The sequence below is a fragment of the Melospiza melodia genome, chromosome 2, assembly GCF_035770615.1.
Source record: "Melospiza melodia melodia isolate bMelMel2 chromosome 2, bMelMel2.pri, whole genome shotgun sequence".
Taxonomy (NCBI): domain Eukaryota; kingdom Metazoa; phylum Chordata; class Aves; order Passeriformes; family Passerellidae; genus Melospiza; species Melospiza melodia.
In genome coordinates this window covers 66,108,370-66,129,576 of record NC_086195.1, presented here as the reverse complement: position 1 = coordinate 66,129,576, position 21,207 = coordinate 66,108,370, and the positions used below count along the sequence as shown (strand labels likewise).

Genomic DNA, 21,207 nt, shown 5'->3' with positions numbered 1-21,207 from the left:
GAGCAGACCATGTCCTGGATGGGTCAAATCCACAAAGAAATCTCCACCTGCTCCACAAGCTTTGGAGCAGGTCCTGGAGCAGGGAATTTGCATCACGTGCTCTCTGCTGCTTCACGGCCACGTGTTCCTAATTTCCTTCAAGTCAACCAGAGAAGCTCACAAGTCTTTCCATTACTGAAGAACACAGTAAGCCAAGCACCGTGGGACAAATCCTGCCCCCAGTTTGGAGATCCAGCACCCATGGGGGCAGTGGGGATCAGCAGAGAAGGAGAGAAGCCGTGTTGCACTTCAGACCCAGTGACAGCTGCCACCCGCTCAGCATTAAAGCAATAAATCTGGGGGATCTGGGTTTATTCTCCTCCAAATCACTTTATTATATTGTGAGTAATCACAAAGCCTTACAATGCTGCAGGTTCTTTAAGAAAACAGACTAACACAGCGACAGTATTTGCCAGCTTTTGCTAAGACTAGTTTAGCTAGCAGCTAGCATGAGATTACACAAGGAAATCTTGCAGTCTCCAATTGGATTGTCACATTGGGTTTTAAATTACCACAGTGCTGCAAAGACAGTAACTTTGACAGTAGGTGATAACCGTAATGTTTCATCTATGTACAGGCTTAAAAAAGTAAACAGCTTTCTTTAAAAAAATACATTTTCTGCCAGCAGAAAATAATTCTCTTAAAAAGGCAAAATCCAGTAAAACCCGACATCTTTCCTCACAAACTGCCCCTGTCCTGCACTGCAGTTTGTTTCTGTTCCCTTCCAGATCTCTGCCCATAGGCAGCCCCATTGCCTTTTTAAGAAAATCAGCATTTCCTGTGATTGTGAAGACTGGTCAAACATTGCAAAGGCTCAGTAGAGGGGAAAAATCCCCAAAACTGAAGAAAGAGGTGAAAATCCCACTCTAAGCTACCTAAACAAATTATTGAAATTGAGATAGATGGAAATGTGGGAGTATTTCAGTACCAAATTTCCGTATCTAAAGTTAGGTGTTGACTCTGACTTTTATGGAGTCAGTGGTTTTGGGCAACAGGGTTTCCACTTTCCAAGACTTTTGGGGATATGAGGACAAAACCTGAGCTTCTTCCAACACTCCCAAGGACAATTGTGAGATGAGTTTATATCTGCTTCACTTTACATGGATCTCCCCAAATCAAACATTGAAAGCCCTGATGCAGGGCTTAGAGACCAAACTGCAGATCAGCTTGACCATCCACAACATCCCATCCCCCTGGACAAAGCATGCCAGATGTGGACCAGACCTCAGCAGTCACCACTACTGCTCGTATAAGCAAATTGGAGGCTTCACACATGGCATTGAGTCATGTTGTGCTGCCTTCTCCCACTTCCTCCTAGACTGGAGAAAAAGAGGGTCCAGAGGGGTTCCACAGCATTTCAGCAATGGAGAGAAAAAAAAAAAAATCAGCAAAACATTGAGGACCAGGCTTTTTATCAGATTTCAGTTTATCAGATTCACTTGGCAATGAAGGAGCTGTGTGAGAGAAAGAAAAACCACAACTCTGGAAAAAACTCCAAAAGATCTTTCCTTCGATAAGCAAAGTGCTTCAGGGCCACAATCATCAGTGTTAATTCTTCCCCTGGCACGTTCTCAGAAGTGTTTTGGCGCTGCAAGTTACCTCACATATGCCCAGATGAGCTGCAGATGTTGTGCTCAGATGGGGAATGTCAGCCTGGAAACAACTTACTCTCATATCCTCTAGGACTGCATCTTGGTTTGATAAGGTCATCAAGAAAGAATCCCTGTCAAAGTTTCCTTCCAAGCTTCCCCAGAAAGGGAGGAGGAATTCTTTTCAATTTTTTTTCTTTCCTGAGCTAGGCTACATGATCTCTTCCCTTTGCAGCCTCCTTCATCAAAGGCTGGCTCCTGGGTGAGATGTGGCTGTTAGCAGACCCCTCTCCTTCCCTTCCTCTGCTGCACATCATCTCTGACCAATGGCTCACTGAGGTTAAAAAGAACAGGAGGTTGCCAGAGCTGGACCTAAGTTAATTAGACATGAAAAGGATCAAGGTAGGAAAACAAGGAGAAATTGGTGGGAAAATGTCTCAGCTTACTCAATGTTTGTTGCACACCTATGCAAATAACATGTAAAACCCAGCATGTTAAGTGCACCCTGTGTTCAGGTTTGTCTGGAAATGTTTCTTCAAGACTGAAAGTGCATGACAGAAAACAGGGTGCTGCTAATGAAGGCAACATCCAGAAGGCACATTTTGGGGAGTAACAATTAAAAGAAGGATGATGCATGGGTTTGTAAGCAAGCAGCTACAGAGCTGGTACGTTTTGGTGTGTGCTCTGCAGAGGTGTAGCTTTGCTCCTACAAACGTGTCTGAGGCATGAAGGGTTTGCTCCAGACTGAGTGTTCTGCTCTGGGGCCTGCAGAGCAGCTTGTCCCCGCATGGTGCAGCGTCACCGCTCCTGAGCCAGCGGCATGAGTGAGCACCTCAGTGCGCCGGCTAAAATCCGGAGCCTGAGGATAATGCAGACCCGAGAGTTTATAAAATCCACAAACAATCAGCTATTGGCAAATACAAATATATAAATTATTGACAGTTTTACAAAAGGCACACTGCAAGCCATCTCAGTCCGACACCTGTACAAGTCCCACGGCCCCCCACCCTCCCTGCCCCACCCCTTCTTCTGCCCAGTTTTCATCACAAAACATAAGGTGCTGCTGCTACGGATCCATGGCTGTCATGGCAACTGAGGACTTCTTTTTTGGTCAGCCCAATCTGTCGGTGGTACTGTCCTTCTTTGATGGTCTTGAGACACTGTATGTCCTTTCCTAAGGTGATGCTTTTGATGGAAGGCAGGTATTTCAGCAAGGTCTTTGGTAAGGATGAGATGCCTGTCCCAGAGAGGTTGAGCTCCTGTAGGGAGTTCAGACCAAAGATAACTTCAGAAGACAGTGACTTCAAGTTGGGATTGTTGGATAAATCCAGAACCTGGAGGGCTTGGAGTTCCTTGAAGCTCTGAGGAGATAACTCCCTAAAGCCACGCAGGCCACTGAGGGACAAATGAATCAAGTCTTTCAGCCCCATGAAATCTCCTTTCTCAATCTTAACCAGAGGATTTCCATCAAGATTTAAATATCGGAGAGGAATGCCTTGAAGGTTTGGTACAAATGTTAGCCTGTTTCCAGAGAGATTTAAGTTCTGGATGTTGGGAATGCTCTTTTCATGGTGTCTTGTAATTGTGCGGAGCATATTATTGGACAGATCCACATTCAGGGTTTTGCCTTGTCCTTTTGAAGCAAAAATGTCCATAGCTATATCCAAAAGTTTGTTATTGCTCAAATCTATGTCACTTAGAGGAGAACTGGAGAAACAGTCCTCCGGAAGGACTTCCAGAGAGTTATGACTCAGATCCAAGGACTCCAGGTACCGAAGCCTGGAGAACGTCGTGGAGGAAATCTTGGCAATTTTGTTGTAGCTCAGGTCGAGACTCACCAGGGTGGTGTATCCAGGGCCAGTAAGCATCGATTCATTTATTGTTTCCAGTTTGTTTGATGATAGATCCAAGTAGGAGGTGTCCAGGGGGATTGGGACAGGAACAATGTGGGAGCCTATTCCACTGCAGTCCACCTTGGTCAAGCTAAAGCTGTCAAAGAGACCAAAGGTTTCCACTTCACAGTGGCAGCCAGGGAAGCAGGTTTTTGTGGTACCAAAGCAAGGAAGGAGAAGCAGCAAATTGAACCAGGCCAGGAAATGCATTGTTCTCCTGTAAAACAAGACAATAGAAGAGCATATCTAATTGCTGTATAAATTACTTTATGAATGATGTGTAACTGTTTGACTTATGCAGTCTTGTCCTTTCTCTTTACAAAAGGAGAAATTAAGCATACCCTTAAATAGCATGGATATCCCAAAGACTTTTTCTCTCATGTTATGAATCCCAGTGGGAAATTAATGGAGAAAAAAAAATTGGGTCAGCAGTCTTTACACACATAACCAAACTGAGGCGAAATTGGAAACGAGCTGTAAGAACAGTAGGCTGCCTTAAGGCATGATCTATCAAACATATAAACTTTTGACTGGACCATGGAAGAAAAGACCAGCTCCTTACTGCACAAATGGACATCTCATCTCCCTTCCTTGGACTTCAGGAGCAAATTTTAGAAGTTTGGATTTGTATCAGGTGGCTAAAAACAATCCTCCTTGGTCTGGTGGCAGCTCCTACCAGAGCAGAGGAAACGAGGCTTGTTCAGTCTAAGCCAGCCTTTGCTGTGGTGGGCCCAGCCCCCTGCACAGTGGAGAGAGACAATTTGCTTCATAGGGAGTCTTTGGGGAGCCTCTGCTAATTAAGTGCTCTCTCTGCACTTAAGTGTTCTCTCTGATTAACAGTGCCAGTAAGCAAGGAGTCCTCTCCACTGCTTTGGCTTTGATCCGTCTCCCTCCAAGACAGTTCTGTCTCTCCATCATCTCACACAAGAGATGCAGATCAGAGCTGATCTGCACGCTCCAGCTTTGCTGAACTTATTCAGATGGCATCCTAACAACAGCGGGCAACAACAGCTGCATGATTCCAAGAGACAGCCAAAACAATCTTTAGATCTCTGGAGAGGGCACATAGGAGCATGCCAGCATCCTGCAGGTCAGCACAGAGGCAACAAGGTCTGTCCTTGCTGGTCCCTATTGCAGGCATGGGTGATGACTCCTCATGCCTAGCAAACGAGGTCTCCAGAAGGCCAGAAACAAAAAATGTCTCCAAGCCAGACAAGCAGATCCATCAGCACTGGTCCTTGGCTATGCTGCTGGCCATAAACAAACACTCACGTGCCAACTGCTCATTTAATAAGAAAAAAGTTAAAGAAATCCCTTTAAATGAATGTTCCCATCCCCACTTCAGTCTCCCTGGTCTCTTACCTTTCCCACCACTGTTTAAAAGCACTTCATTGACTTCCTTGCAGTATCGAGTTTCACACACAGCCTTTGATCTGGCTGAGATTCCTTCCAACTCACAGCCCTTGCACCTTCCCAAGACCATTTCCTAGAAATTCACACTTCATCTCCCCTCACCCAACCCTTGTATTCAGTTTCTCTCCCTTTTCAGCATGGTCTTCTTGGCCCTGCTCTGATTCCCAGGAGACTGACTGGGGACTACTTGCCAATGTGCAGAAAAAGCGCAAGGGGGAAAAATGTTGCAAAACTACTGTCCTGATCACTGATGTGAGTTGTATGGCAATGTCTCCCAGACCTCCTGCAAATAGAGAGCAGAAACTGGGACTCTGGCCAAGCTGCCTGCAGCTAAACCATTGCTAAAGGCCCCTTTGGGGTCCATTATTCTGTAGAAACAACAGAAAATTGGTAAGATGAGCCCTAGCCTCAGCCCATCTCAACTGTTTCTTGAGAAAACACATATGTGTGCAGAGAGAACATAGGGGATGGGGCTCTTCTCTGCAGACACTTTTCCAGATATCCCTTTCCTAATGACATCAAGGCTGATCCCCTCTGGTTCTGTGCAGACAGACATAGCTTGCTGCCTTCTGCAGTCCCTCCTAAAATAAATACTACTATTTTTATTTTTTCCATGAAGCTGCATTTGGATTGCACTGAAATGTTTTATTACCAGGGGAGGGTTACAGCAGTGGGGAGTTCCTTGTAAACTAAAACTGCAAAACCTCAAATGTTAAGTATCTCACCCACAGGGAAGTACCTACATTGGTATCAGCCCAGTCTACTGGCATTTCTTCTCCCAAATTCTACCCAGTGGCTATTCCTACTTGATGTCTCTGTATGGAAAGGACTTCCAACTTCTCCTTCAAAAGTGCAGCTCATTTCCTCATAGAATTGTTTTAGCTCTGGTGAGAGCTGAATCATACACCAGGAAGTCCAAAGATACACCAGTGTGAAATTTTACTTTCTGAGCACTGCTAAAACCTTCTTTGGCTTCTTATGGAGCATCTGAACAAAAGTAAGAGGACAAAATCCAAAGCCCTAATTTAACTGGGAATAGACTTTTAATAGGACCTATAGTGGTAGGACAAGGGGCAATGGTTTTAAATCAAAACAAGAATAATTCAGAGTAGACCTAAGGAAGTAGTTTTCTGTGATGAAGGTGATAAAACACTGGCACAGGTTGCCCAGAGAGGTGGTAGACACCCCATCCCTGAAAACATTCAAGTCCAGGTTGGATGGGGCTCTGAGCAATTTGAACTAGTTGAAGATGTTCCTGATTATTGTGGGGAGTTGGACTGGGTGGCCTTTAAAGGTCTGTTCCAATCCAAGCTATTCTATGATTCTATGAATTGAGAGAAGATTGAAAACCAATACTGGGCTTTGATCTCTCACTGCAACATCCATCACTTCAGCCGGCAGTAAAGACAAAACATGACACAGCTGAAATACAGTACACAAAGCTCAGCTGAAGCATTTGCATGGCATCTATTGCCTCTCCCCTCCTCACAGCACTGCCACAAATTCTCCCTTACTGGCTCTGCAATTGCTTTGCAGATGGGATAAAATCCATTAGTACCAGTTGGAAACTCCCTTATGGAGCAGCATGGAGCATCACAGGCAAACATGCCACTTGGTTAATAGCTCTGATAAAATATAGGAGAAATAAAGTTACTGGTCATCTTCCAGTCCAAGAAAGAGACTCCTGCATTGCCAGATAACTGGCAAAGAGCTTAGTCAGGTACAGGCATGTTTTATTATAGTATGGAACAACCAATAGCTCTCTTTGAAATGGGGAAAGAAACAGACCGCAGGCATTTACAGTTCTGTGTACAGCGTGTATTTGAAACTGCACCAAAATGCCTCTGGATTGCTGCCCACGAGCTGCTTTGTTGATAAAGGCAGAAAGCCAAGGTATCCCCTTGTAAAAGGAAGAGGAGTTATCCTCTTGCAACACTGGGGAGTTTCACCTAGGTAAACACCATGGACAAGAAACCACTGGCACCATCACCTAGGACAGTGAGGGCAAAGTCACTGGGAGAAAGCAGCCCACCCTGGGGCTGATTTAGCCATGTCCTCTTCATTTCTTTTGCTATTGAGGTATGGAGAGATCCCAGTGATAGGTTTTGGTCATCTGGAAACTCTAGGGGTCTTTTTATACCTGCTGACTGCAACAGGAGCTGCTGGGGGTGCAATATCTTCCCCCGTGTTCCAGGTGCCTGTAGTGACTGCAGGGCTCTGGTCTTTATATCTTGCTCATCCCTTCTGCAGGGCAAATATTCTGAGACAACCATAAGGAGAGCCTGAGGTGGTTAATGGAGCCATTGTTGGACCAAGCTTCTAGCAGGATGCCAGCCTTCTCCTCAGATCCCACATCTCCCCTTCAGCCTGCGGACGCCCTTGTGCCTTCTCCCTGCTATGCTCAATCATTGCAATGCCGTGCTGCAAGACTCCCACAGAAAACTCACACTGAGATTTCCCAGCCAAAAAGCCCCCAACAGTAAAAGCAGATTGCAGAGGGATGCCAGGCTCAGATGATGGTCAGGGAGTGAGGTGGGAGAGAGGAACGCTTTGTTACTGTGTTGTTGCAAATTCACGCTTCTCACTGTATTTGATTTCTTCCTTCTTCTCTCCCTTAAAGACTTTTCTCATTAGGGAGATCAGCTGGCACATCCCTCCCTGGATGAAAGCCCATTGCTTGGGGACTGGTCCCCCTCTTTGGGAATGCGGATATTAAGAGGATGCTACCTAGGCTACCTCCAGTTGTCCTGGCAACCACCAAGCTGGAATTCCCCATAGCAAAAAATCAATTACTAATTAAAGAAATAATACAAGGGGAGGTGTTTTAGAGTTTGCTGTTTGATGGAGTCAGGAAACAGCTGCCCCATTCTTCATTCCCTCAGCCTCCCTCAACATGCCTCTGAACAAAGAATCGTCTGAAATGCAGCTGGGGTTGGGGCTAAAGGCCCAAATTCACCCAATGAAGCCTGAAGTATATGGGTAAGAAGTGCAAAAAAACCCCCAAAACACCAGGTTGTCTCTACAGAGGGGTGAAGAGAATGAAATTGCTCCAGAAGGGGATGAAACCAACCTAAGACCATACACATCCCTGGAGATATCCCTCTCCCCCTTGTCCATGACAGAGCAGAAGGATGCCCAGCCTCCCTGGTTACTGCTTCACACCCCATTCTTGGCTGCATCTTCCAAACCCTAGTCCCTCCCAATAACCAGGTGCACTTGGATAAACCAATTTGGGTCACCGATCCAACAAAAACCCCTCTGATCTTTCTCTTTCCCCTTTGCCAGGTCAGTTTTCCAACAAATTTTGGTGACCATCCATAGGGTTACCAGCTCTCAAACAGGAGTGGAGAGCACAGAATCTGTCTTTTCCATAGCAGATCACAACCAGACCAGATCAGATATGAATCTGTAAGGCATGGTGGACAGATCCTGGTAATTTCTACATTTCTTGCCAATATTGATCCTGGATGATCAGCAAATAGACCAAATTTCAAAGAAAAAAGGCAAAAAGGAAGAGCTGAAGTCCACCTGTCCCAAACAGAGTTGTTGCCCCGGCAAAGGACAAAAGAGTTGTATTAGCAACAATATTTCTGGAGAAAAATTTTGGGATTGTCTTCTGCCTCTTGTATCATCCAAGTAAAGAAATAAACCAAGTCTTCACAGCAGAGCTCACCAGGCCCACTTGGCTGCCAGCACTAATTGGGGTCAGGGGAAAAGGATCATTACTGGAAAGTGAAACAAGTGCATAGGTTATGATAGAGGCCATAAATCCTCCAGACTGAAGGGGAAAAAAAAAAAAAAAAAGTTGGCTCTGGTTCTTTCTCTTTTTAAATATCTTGGAGGCTAAGTGGCAGCTGGGACAGCAGCTCCAGAGCACCGGAATGCTCCAGAGTTTCTTCTCGACTACAAAATTGCATAAGAGACCTTTCCCCCCCTTCTCCACCCATTAATTATTCTGTAAAATTAGAATAATTACCGACTAAAGTGCAGCACTAGCAGCAGCTACACTTTTCCAGCGTGGACTCTCCCGGCTGAGCCCAAATGACGCCACAGATGCAATCGCGGTCGGGTCTCCAGATCCCATATGCCAATTTGAGCAGGCAGCAGAACTAGCTCAAACCAGCCTACAGCCAGAGACCATTAAACCCTTGCTTGCAGACACACACCCCTCCCATAATAAAGAGACTGCTGCTGACAAGGTCACTCTTTTTTTACTGTTGGATTTTTCGTGTGAATCTATTGAAAGTAAAGGTCATTCAGGCTTTTGCTTCGCCTGCTTCAGATCAGCTCTTCCTGCAGAAGGCTTCCCCACATAAATGCTGCAAAGAGCTCTTGATAAATATTATTAAACCTCACCAAAAAATGTTGGTGTAAATGGGAACAGTGTTTTCTGACCCGCTTGTTACATTTTGTTGTTTGCTGGTTTGGAAGACACTTTGCAAACAGTCCTGGTTTTATGCTCCGTGTTTGAGACTTCTGGGGTTTAGGGAGAGGAGAGCTAGTGGGAATTCAAGAAGTATGTGGTTTTTATGTTTAATCCTGCATTTGTTAGATGGGTTTGAGAGAGTTCAGTGGAGTTACTCTTGGTGTAACTCTTTCTGAAAGAAATCAGAAAGATTCTGATCTTTCAGCAGGATCAGAATCAGTCCCTTGGTTCTTCCAAATTGCACTTGATTTCATGAAGGCCTCCATCAGGAGACATTGCACAAGTCACTTTTAGGGGATAAGTTATCACCCTTCACTTTACTCTGATGGTTTTATCTGTGAGACTTGCAAAGCTGCTTAGAACAGCAAAGGCATGCCAAATTTTCTAGTGGGATATAAACACAGGGATTTGCAACCCTATTTCCCTTACCAGTGCATGCAAGCATTAGGATAAGGCGAAGCTCAGCCAGTGTGGTGGTGACTTTAGCCCTTATGGTTTAATGTAAAGAGACACCAAGGGCTTGAGCAGGAGTGAAAAGGCATCCTGCTGGTGCCTGAATCCTGCTTTTTGCTCCACGTTCCTGCTCCCTGGGAAAAATCAGAATGAAATGCAAGGAATGCAAAAAGAAAAAAAGAAAAGATTTAACTATGAATTCCTTTCTGCTTTAATTATTTTGCCTGGCAAGATCACGGAGCAGATCCTCATGGAAGCTTTGCTAAGGCAGAGGGAAAATAAGGAGGTGGTTGGTGATAGCCAACATGACTTCACTAAGGACACATCCTGCTGGACAAATTTCATGGCTTTCTATGACACAGTTAGTGCTGGTGGATGAGGGAAGAGCGACTGACATTATCTACCTGGACTTGTGCAAAGCATTTGACACTGATCCACACAACATCTTAATCTCTATGGAGAAAATGTGGATTTGATGGCTGGATGGCTCAGTGGATAAGGAAGTGGCTGGACAGTCACACTCAAAGAGTTAAAGTCAACAGCTTCATGTTCAAGTGGAAACCAGTGCGGAGCTGAGAAACTGCATAAACAGAGACAAGATGGTGCTTCCTGACCTGGACTAGAACCCCACTGCTCTTCATCAAGTCTGTGTTTGTAAGACTTGAATCTCACCAAACCCCATGGAATAAAGGTTGTGGACAGCCAGAAGGAGCAAAGAACAAAAAACAATATGCCATTTCACATTTTTCTGTCTTGGTTATTTCCATGTGCTTTTCTCCTCTCTGGACAGAAATTGCTGAGCCAAAACTGCAATGACATTCCTGCACCCAAACATGCTCTCCGTCCTTTAGGGAGATTTTTGTAGATGTTACAGGGGATGAGATAGATAAGATTAGCAAAGGCAAAGCTAAATGAAGCATCATAAACATCCAAACCATTTCACAACCCCAAAGGCAAAGCCAAGCAGCCCCTCAAGCCACCACATGGGCTGCAGAGAAGATGCATGTGCCTGACCTAGAGGGAACCCAGCACCTCCAAACCTCATACAGCTCCACACTATGGATCTGTGTTCAAATATAGAATCATTTAGGTTGGGAAAGACCTTGAATATCATTGAATCCAGCTGTTAACCCAGCACTGCCAAAGCCACCACTAAACCCTGTCCTCAAGTGCTGCATCTGCACATATTTTAAATATCTCCAGGGATGGTGACTCAAACACTTCCCTGGGCAGTATGTTCCAATGCTTGACAACCCTTTTGGTGAAGAAATTTTCCCTAATTTGCAATATAAACATCCCCTAGTGCAACTTGAAGCTGTTTCCTCTTGTCCTATTGCTTGTTACTTGGGAAAAGGCACTGAAATGCTTGCTTGGCTAAAAGTCTCTGCTCTATTTTTTTAAATGTAAAATGAAAATCCTTTCTTAAATAAAGAAATGGAAAGACTTATTAAAATAAACTTTGTTACAACTGTTAATGTCACAATTCCCATCTGCCTTGCAAGAGGCCATGGATAATTTATCATCCTAGTGCTTAAACAGCTGGTAGTTTATTCCACTTGTGCAATCTTCCCCCTCAGGCATCCCTCGTTCCCCCTGGAGGAGGAAATCAAGGTGCAGGGTGGTGTATTTTGGGATCTGACAAAAGGAAAACATGTGCAGGCAGGTCTGCCAGCCCATACAGTAACTTCCAGCTCATTTACATCCGTGGCTGAAATACAATTTCTGCCACACTAAAAGCTTTGTGCCTTGAAAAGATGCATTTTGTGAGGGAAGATCAGCCCAACGCCAGGGAAATTTTCCTCAAGTGGGAAAATGCTGGTGCCACAACCAGCACAGGAAAATGAGGAATTAAATCACTGTGGCATCAGGATTTGCAAACATTCCCACTTCTCTGCTCAGCCCAGAAAGCTGTCAGCTTAATAGCAGTTTATTTCCAGGTGGAGGAATTAGTCTCCTGTGGATTTTGAAAGCAATTTTGCTTTCCAGCCTCAAGTCAAACTGTGCTTGTGCCCAGAGGGGGCATTTCCAAAAGGAAATTGTTCGCCAGGCCTCCTGAGTGGCTGGGGCAGGAGAAGGGCAGGTGTTGGAGTGGTGCAGCACCAGGAGGGATTCACAGGGCTCTGTGGAGCAGACAGGATGTGAGCATCCCAGCCCCACATTGCCTCCTGGCTATTCCAGCTGCAGAACCACTCAAACTGGGAGCTTTGCAGCTGCAAGTGGTTCCCAGCAGCCTGGGATGCATGGAATCAGTCAAACAGGTGCCAGCAAGGGATGGAAGAGCTCAGAACTTTCTCCTGCTCTAGAATCACTTCCAGCATGGCCATCCTGAACTCTTTTACCCCTAACAACTCCTATTTCTTGTTCTCCCTGCTCTGCTTCTTAACTGTGAGCATAATCACAAGAGCAGGAGGCCTCACTATCCTGGCACTCAGTGAGCATAAGAGAGACTTCATCTCTGCCAGGAACACAAATATTTTCTTAACCATCTCAAACTCGGCTGAATAGAATTTTTATTCATAGCGCCATGTCCCAGAATGGGAGGCCTCCGTTATTTTGGCACAAACTCGGAACAGACCAGCCCTTCAACATGATGTTTCATAGCAAAGGAGAGGTTTACACAGAGTTTTGTGCCAGTCCTAGAGCATTTTGCTGTAGAATGACCTGGTGAAGCTGCCCCGTCACCTCCAGTGCCCAAGAACCCGCTGTGAGGCACAAAAGGAGCCTGGGAGTGCCCAGGCTTTACCCAAATCTCAGCAGTAACCCAGAGAGGATTAAACCCATCCTCCTATCTTAACTAGTCAATTATTGAAAACGAAAATTATGCCAGCAAGCTTCTCCTGGAGGCTCAGCCCTAGGCGGCGCACACCTGACAGCCAACCCCAGACAGCTCCTGCTCTGGCTCCTGCTATGGTGATGCTTTTTCACTGTACTCCAGCTCCCAGAGACATGATATAATTCCAGAGGAATGCACTCCAGGATGAACACCACATGCCAGAGAGGCACGTTAAGAGGTGCAGCACGGGGAGAGGAAACCTCCTTGCCCACAGTGGATACTTCTTGGTTTTAGCTGTTGGAAGAGCTGATCAGCCATGCCACTGTGCCCAGCTGGGAAATGCCACATGCCATGCACATCCCTGGGATGGCAGCTACCACGTTCTGTGCCAGGGAAGTGCAGGTTGCAAGGACTCACCAGCAGCTCTCTGGGCAGTGAGGGAAAGGCGTGATGCATATGGATGTACCCCACATGCCTGATCTGGATTGCTTCCCATCACCCCAGAGGGCTGGCCTGAGCTGCAGAGACACCATGCTGCATGGATGGGTTCCCCCAGAGAAGATGAGCTAGGCAGGGGGAAGGAAACAAGAGAGAGGAGGTGAGGAGAAGGTGATACGTCCCAGGGTGATGCCTCTGCTCTTGCTGGTGAAACACATCCCACCAAGAGCAAACAACTCATCACAGCCTCATCATCCTGTATCTCTAATGGCTTTCCAGCTCCTTCTCCTTGAATCATAGAATCATTAAGGTTGGAAAAGATCTCTAAGAGAATTGAATCCACTTGAATCCACTACAACAGAGGTGGCTGCAGATCAGGTTTAAGTACTGCCTCCAACAGCATGCCTTTGTCATGGTGCCAGCCAGCACTGCAAAAAATCTTGAGAAGCAGAGGGAAAAGAAATTCATCCTGCTGGGCAGCACCTTCAGCCCTGGCAGAAGGATTTTAAGAGGACCCCATGCAGCGTTAGCTCTCTGAAAGGCAGGAGATGCCAATCTCCCTGCTCCTAACAGCCCTGAGGGGCTGCTGACTTCAGTAAGGAAGGGCAAAATGAGGAGACTGGGAGTTAAGCTGGGTGCCCGATGGCACCTGCTCCAGCTGGCCCAGGGATCCTTTGTGGGCTCTTTATTTGTTTTTGTGGTTGGGTTTTTGTCCATGCACATAATCTCTGGGCCCCTTTGCTGTCTGTGGCTCTCAGCGTGCAGCTGCAGACCCTCCACTGAGGAGATAATAAACACAATCCTGGCCATTATTGTGGCAAACAGCACAGCTGGAGGCTCCCATCTCATTCCCCTCATGGCCTTTCTTTGCCCCTCCTCTCCAGTAATTCTTGCAAACGATGAATGCCAGTGAAACTGCTTGGTGGAGCATCAGCTGGGGCTTCAGGAGCTGCCCCCACCCCAGTCAAGCATGTGAGACATTTACTAGATCCAGTGGGTCTCCCTACAAGGTTTGGGAAGGGGGGATTTGGGGAGGGGAAGTGTGTTAGGTAGAAGCTGATAAAGGGTTTACCAGCAGTGTGCCATTCCCACCATGATCCCCACTGCAGATGATGCTTCATTGCCCCCGTGATGGGCAGTATCTCCTCAGCTATTTTCCCTCCCCTCCTTGGCCCGGGATTCTCCAGTCCCTCTTGGCTGGTGGAGGATTTTGAGAAAAGATCATCTGAAGTGGGTTGGGAGAGCCATTTCCCCAGCGGGACCAATTTCCCACCACTGATGCCACCCTGAGTCCCCATTTAAGTGCCTCAGTTTCCCTCCTGACACTTTAGGGTATGACTAGTACTAGGTCTGAGAGGTGTTCACTCACCCCATGCCCAGGTTCAATTCCCACCAGTTTAGCTGGAAGGGAGCACAAGGCCTGTGGGTCTCACCCCACACAGGAGTCCCCAGCCAACACTGCCACTGCTGTAACTGCTCCAGACAAATGCTACACAGTTCCTGGCACCATGTCCAGCTCCTGCCTTCCTGGACACTCTAGCATCCCTGCTTTGCCCTCTGCAAAATGGGCAGCCAGGCGGTGGGAGAGGGAAGGGGATGGATGAGACTGGCCAGTTCAGTTACCCTATAATCCTATAATTCTTTGCATTGGAGATCATTTGCAAGAGTTGCAGTGCTTTGGTCCTGGACATATACAAACTGATCTTTTACAGTAGGATTAAAGTGCTTTGGAGAAAGATCTCCCCTGTCCTGCTCTGTGAAGTTTGGCCTCACCATGCCAACTGCTACAGACATATTGTTCTCAAGGATGGGAGGAAAACAGGCACTTTTGGGGTCAGGACATGTCCTGCCCCACTTGGAGACAGGTGACACAAGCCCCATGCACATGTGTCACCTTAAGAGGTGTGAGAAATCACAGCTGGTTTGACCTATCAGTTACAACAAGAGTTTAAGCCTCAACTTTTCTTGAGGAGGATTCTCTTATTCAAAGTTTAAAAAAATCCTTGAAAATACAGTGCCCATCCCTGAAAGTGTTCAAGGCCAGGTTGGACAGGGCTTTGAATAAGCTGCTCTAATGGAAAGTGTCCCTGCCCATGGCCAGGGTGTTGAAACTGGATGATCTTTAAGGTCCAGCCCAAACCATTACGTGATTTCTCTCCCCACCCCTGGTTTGAGCTGGCAAGAATCAGTTCAAAGGAGAGGAATCACATCACAGAGACACAGACAGCAAAAAAGAATGAGGAAGGGAGGAAGGGGAAGGAAAAGAAACCCTGCAGACACCAGCCACTCAGACGTTACACATAGCACATGGCCCTCTGTCTGCTATGCTGAAGACAAAGGCTTTTTTCCAGTTTGCCACTGCTCTGACAGGAGATTTCCAGCCTGGTTAATGCAACTCAGGAATGTCCATGCTAAGGCAGCCAGGATGGTTTAATCCCTTGCAGTGTCTGCAATCAGACGGGAAGGCTGGGGCGATTCCCAGAGCACAATTTCCTTCCTCCACTGCTGCACACCATGAATGCAATAGAAACTCCCAGGAAATTATTCCACCCCCTTCTAAAAAAAAAAAAATTGCAATAAAAATTAAAATATGAAGATTTCCTTGTAATGAATGGCTGAGCCATTCATGCATTTGCCTCGATAGGTCCAGGTGCCAAGTTTTAAGACAAGAAGCAGCTTGCTCAAGCCAGCCTTTATCTCTTCCCAGCCCTCAACATCTCGGTGTTGGGAAGTTTCTTTTGATAGCCTGCAAGGCAGGCAGTGCTGCAGCTACCGTGCAGAGCCTGGGGGTGCCAGGGGTCAGGAGGGCTGCTGGACAAGGATGCCTTGTCTCATCCCACCCTCTAGACTCTGCTTCTCCCCACCAACCAGCTAACAAAAGAGCAGAAGGAGGAGGAGGAAGGAGGAGAGACTGAAAGAGGATAAAAAAAAAAAAAAGCAGTTAGGGATGGAGGGAAAACTCTAAACCTCTGGAAGATGGTGGCTCACCTTTTATTCCCAGCTCAGTCTTGCACAGGGGTGCACTTACTGCTGCTCACTGTGTGGCTGCCTGAGGGAGCACAGGATGCTTTTCCCTATATTAAAAAAAAAAAAAAAAAAAAAAAAAGAATAAAAATAAATCCACAAAACACCTGAAAACTTCTGCATGTTTTTTCCCCCTTTTCTCCAATTTCTTTTCATGCATTCAATGCCGGGTTTGTTCCTTGCACTTAGTTGTAAAGAACAGGGGTGCAGGAGACCCTCATCCCAACCCTGCAGCCTTCCCTGCCAGTCCAGCCTGTCATCAGAAATTAATGTCCCCTGGGATGTCTGTCACGTCCTCGTTCCCTCCAGGCATTTTGTTATTGCTCCCCACAGCCTCTGACAGCAGCTGCTCAAATTCATTCACAAATCAGCAGCGTCCTGCCCCGCTCCAGGATGCCGCAGGGGAAAATCCCCCGAGCCTCCTGCCTGCCCCGGTGCCGGCTCCGCTCACCCGCGCACCCACGGCCTCAGAGCAGGGCAGGGCAGGCAGCTCCCTCCCGGGCCATTTATACCCGCACGGCAGCAGGCGCCGCCCCGTGCCCTCCGGCCATGGCCGGGACTGCCTCCCGCGGGTGCCCCGGGCCCGGAGCCAGGCCCGCTCTGCCAGGGCGATGGCACACACTGACCCGCTGCGCCGTGAGCGCCTGGCTGCCGACAGCCAGCCCCCGGCCAAGCTCAGCCTGCAAATCCTCCCGGGGACGGGCCAGCTTCCTCCGCTCCTTTCAGCATCCAACACATCCAGCGTGCCTCTCTTGTTCCCGGGGAGATCGGCGAGACGGTCCGAGCCTGCCCTTCCCCGCCGCCCTCTTCTGCCGGTGCTCTTCGCCCTGCTTCTCGCCGCTGCTATAATAATAACCCGGCGCTGCCGGCCGAGCTCTCCTTCGGAGCGGCAATCAATGCGATATTTCAGCGCAACGCCAGCGATCGGCACCGGCTGCTCTCCGCACAGCAATGGCACAGTGTCCAGCCAGACAAGTTTCCCACTGTAACTTCAGTGAATGCTGTTATTCAGGCGGACGGCAGCTGATTTATCGTGGCAGGCACGCGGGGAAAGCTTTCCGTCCGGGAGACCGGGGGCTGCTCGTCCCGCTGCCGCGACGAGCGCCGTGAGCTCAGCAGGGTTCGCTGTGCTTTCCTCGCAGCCGGGCTCCCTCCGGTGCCTTCGCCGCCGCGGAATGGCATTCCCGAGCCGTGCTGGGAGCGTCGGCTAACGGAGGCGATGCCACTGCCCCGCGACAAAAGCCACCAGCTCCATCCGCGCCGCTCTCCTCCCAGGCTTCCCAAAATCCCAAGCCAGAGGAGTGAAGTTGACAGACCCTTTTGTTTCCAGAGAGCTTGGCACGTGTTGTGGTTTACTGAGCTAATAAATCTGCCATGGGCTGCGCCTTTTAATGACTGCAGCATTAATAACAAGTTTCCTGGGAACTGCTTGAAAGTTTAAAGGGTGTGTGCACTATCAGGGGAACCCCGTGCTTTCTGACCTCCTGCTTCAGAAGTCACACCCGGCAGCTTCTTTCTTTCTTTCTTTCTTTCTTTCTTTCTTTCTTCTTTCTTCTCTTTCTTTCTTTCTTTCTTTCTTCTTTCTTTCTTTCTTTCTTTCTTTCTTTCTTTCTTTCTTTCTTTCTTTCTTTCTTTCTTTCTTTCATTTCTTTCTTTCTTTCTTTCTTTCTTTCTTCTTTTCTTTCTTTCTTTCTTTCTTTCTTTCTTTCTTTCTTTCTTCTTTCTTTCTTTCTTTCTTTCTTTCTTTCTTTCTTTCTTTCTTTCTTTCTTTCTTTCTTTCTTTCTTTCTTTCTTTCTTTCTTTCTTTCTTTCTTTCTTTCTTTCTTTCTTTCTTTCTTCCCTTTTTTATTTTTTTTTTTTCTTCAATGAGAGAATGAACAAATCTTGCTCGCCTTTCTCTCTCCCCTTCCCATACACACCTTCCCCGTCAGCTTAATCCACTCACAGATAGGAAATTCCCAGGCAGGAATGCCTTTGCCATGCCTTTATCAATACAACCCGGGGGGAAAGGACCCCCCCTCGGCACCTTCCAGCTTCCACACCCCATCCAGCCGACCCCTCCAAGCTTTCCTTTCCTTCTCCTTTCTGTCCTTACCTTGAGTAAGCTCCAGACCCTGCGAGCCTCCCAGCACCAGAAACCACCAAAAAGCTTCTCTTCGCTCCCGAGGGTTGAGGGGAGGGCCCGAGGAGGAGGAGGAGGAGGGAGAGGAGGGGAGACAGGGAGCCCAGTGTGAAATCAAAGCCCCGAAGCCGGGCACGGGAGGCGGTGCGGAGCCTCCAGCTGCTGCTCGGATTACTCTGCAGCCGTGGCGATCCCGAGACCTCTAGAAAGCACCATTCCACTGGGGGAAGGAGAAGTGAAGGGATTCCAGCTGGAGACGCTTCATCCCGGAGGGCAGCCGGGCTGGGGCTCGTACGCACCCACCGCACCGCACAGTTCCCCCTCTGGAAAAACTAGAGGTGGGGAAAAAAGTAGTTTGCTTCCACCCGAGACGTCTGTTCTTCCCCCTTCCCTGCACCCCCGGCCTCTGGACCCCTCGCGAGGAAAACTCATCACACGGAAAAAGTTTCCGCGCTCTGAGGCTGGGGCGGGCTCCGCAGCAGCGACCCCGGGCTGGCCCTGCGCATCCCCGGGGAGGGCTCAGCCCATCGCGGCACAGCGTCCCCCCTCCCCCAAAAACGAGCCCCACGCTTCTGCACACGCGGGGAACTTTGGAAGGGGGTGCCGGGAGGCGTGCAGGGGCCAGGGAGGGGATGGAGGGCGCAAGGAAGGGCTGGGGGTCAGGGAGGGGATGCGGGGTCAGGGAGGGGCTGGGGGCAGAGGGGGCACTCACCGGGCCGGGCCGGGTCCCACGGCGGGAGGCGGCAGCAGCAGCAGCAGCGGGGCCCGAGGCGGCTGTCCCCTCCTGCTCTCGTCCCTCTCCCTCCTCCTTCCGTGCAGGGCGTGCAGCTGGCCGGGCAAGCTGGCTGCCCCCTTCCCCGCAGGAGGAGGGAGGAGGGAGCTCAACAGATGGCTGCACACAAGGGAACATCTGGGAGGAGGAGGAGAAGGAGGAGGAGGAAGGAGGCAGGACTTGCGCTAGACTGTGCCACTCCTGAGCTGGCAGACCCCCCCTTAACAGGGGAAGAGGCGAGGGGAGGTGTCGAGACAGCTTTGCACACGCACACAGTCCCCTTCCTGCTGCCTTGCATCCCCCCTGGCTAAAATTCCTTGTCGTTCCTCTGCTTTCTTGGGATCATGCCGGAGTTGCCCTTCCAGCACAACCGTGTTTCCAGCTCTGACCTCTGCAGGGCTGTATTGCAGACGGGAGTTCTGTTCCTGAGCACTGCCTTCATTCAGTTTCCAGCCTTTAGTGCCAAGATCAGCTTTGGCACCCCAGGTGCAGGTAGGACAAGGAGGCACCAACATTTGAGCAATGCCAGCAGGCAGGAGATAGGGGCTTAGAAACTGTATGGTGCAACCCTTGAAATAAATAAATAAAAAGACAAAACAACAAAAAAACCCAAACCAAAACCAAAACAAAACCAAAAAACAAACCACCTCCCCCCCCAAAAAAAAAACCAAAAAACCAACAAACAAAAAACCCAAAAGGAACAAAACCAGTTATTAATCCACAGTGTAGGGAACAGAGACTCTGAACCCCATCACTGGAGGATAGGCAGTGCCTGGGGCTGTGAATGAGCAGCCCTGCATCAAAATTTCTTGGCTACTGGATGTAGTGGCCCAGTGGTGGGCTTTAGTCATGATGGTCGTACTGGAAAGAGAATCAGAAGTCACAGATTCATAGAATATTCTGAGTTGGAAGGAGCTCATAGGTATCATCAGTTCCAGCTCTGGGGGGAATTGCCCATGCAGGTATTGAACCCAAAACCTTGGCATTTTTAGCACCAGCTCAAACAGACTGAGCTTATCTCAGGGTGTCAAGTGCCTCCTGTCATGGTGCCAGGCAAAGGCAAAGGTAAAGGCAAAAGGGACTGCAAGGGTCCATGGGTCACAGAGGACATATCCTGTGTCTGGCTGCAGCTTCTCATACTCAGCATCTTGCACCCTTTGTGTATTACTGGCCTGTGCCACGTCTCAAGATGTGTGGTACTTGTTTCTTAAAAAGTTTAAGTTAAGAAAGTACAATCAGGCTTCCTGTTGTTTGCTTTTAGTAGCACCAAAATACCCACTTGCCCCCTATCGATGATCAGGGTTTCCTCAGACCACAACCTCCAAGCAGGCCTGGTGCTGAGATTTGTATTTAGCATCTCTCTGTGGTGAAAAAGCGGTGAAAAGGGTTTGGTTCAGTTTTGTTTCCGCTCAGCTGCTTTCTCCAAGAACATCACTGCATGAAGATTTGCTGGGTGACCTCCCTGCCCAGCAAGCACAGCTCTGTCAGAGGGGCTGAGGCTTGAGGCAGGAGGTACTGGGGCACCAGGAAGATGTCACAGTTGTTCCTCTCCACCCTCCGCATTTCGAGTGCGGCTTATCCAGGATATGTGCTCACTCTGCCCGTCTCAGTGAGCTGCTTTTCGGGAATCACCATCAGACTGTGAGAGCTCTGCCAAGGGCAGCCCCAGGGAGCCAGAGAGAGGAAATGTGTGCTCAGGACTCAGCTGGGCCGAATGCTTTTTGGGGAAAACCATGGGAAAACACCCTTGTCTGGGCTGTGACTTTCCATGTAAAGTCACAGTGATGTCTCCAGACATGAACAGTCTCTTGTAAGGCTCCATTCAGCAGGGTCTTTACTCTGTTCAGTTTTTATAGCTCTGAGTAGGGGAAGTTGTTGAGCTGGAAACTTTTGTTTAATTTTCCATTTTGTTCATTTTTTCCCATACCTCATTCTAGCCTTTTCCATGTCAAAGTTGGTCTCAGTAAAGCAAAATGCTAGTTCAAGGTGAAGAAATTGGGAATTAAATCCTTTGCTGAGATCCAGCTAATATATAACATCTATATATTGTATATAAGTAGAAATAATACAGGCCCAGTTTGATGTAGTTGATCAAAGTAATGACAAGGGACAGGGCTGGCAGTTCTGGGTGATCTAGGAATAGGGATTAGACCTGATGAGATGCTAACATGAAATTAGTTATGCATCCATCTGATTCTTAGCTACTTCAAACAACAGCTGTACCAGTGTCTCGCCACCCTCACAACAATTTCCTTCAAAAATTCTA

General features: G+C 48.1%; 1 protein-coding gene across 3 annotated transcripts; it reads right to left on the bottom strand.

Annotated features, from left to right (window-relative positions):
- Positions 1–349: 349 nt before the first annotated feature.
- On the bottom strand, positions 350–18,603 carry TSKU (tsukushi, small leucine rich proteoglycan). Of its 3 annotated transcripts, none has more exons than XM_063148682.1 (3): positions 18,143–18,603; positions 16,012–16,097; positions 350–3,737 (listed from the first exon to the last, which is right to left on the bottom strand). In XM_063148682.1, exon 3 carries the CDS (start codon positions 3,728–3,730, stop codon positions 2,672–2,674), a length of 1,059 nt encoding a protein of 352 aa, XP_063004752.1. In that variant the 5' UTR covers positions 3,731–3,737; positions 16,012–16,097; positions 18,143–18,603; the 3' UTR covers positions 350–2,671. The 3 variants fall into 3 exon arrangements, with proteins under 3 accessions (XP_063004752.1, XP_063004753.1, XP_063004751.1); XM_063148683.1 differs by lacking the exon at positions 18,143–18,603 and adding an exon at positions 16,674–16,696; XM_063148681.1 differs by lacking the exon at positions 18,143–18,603 and adding an exon at positions 16,499–16,534.
- Between the last annotated feature and the right edge of the window lie 2,604 nt (positions 18,604–21,207).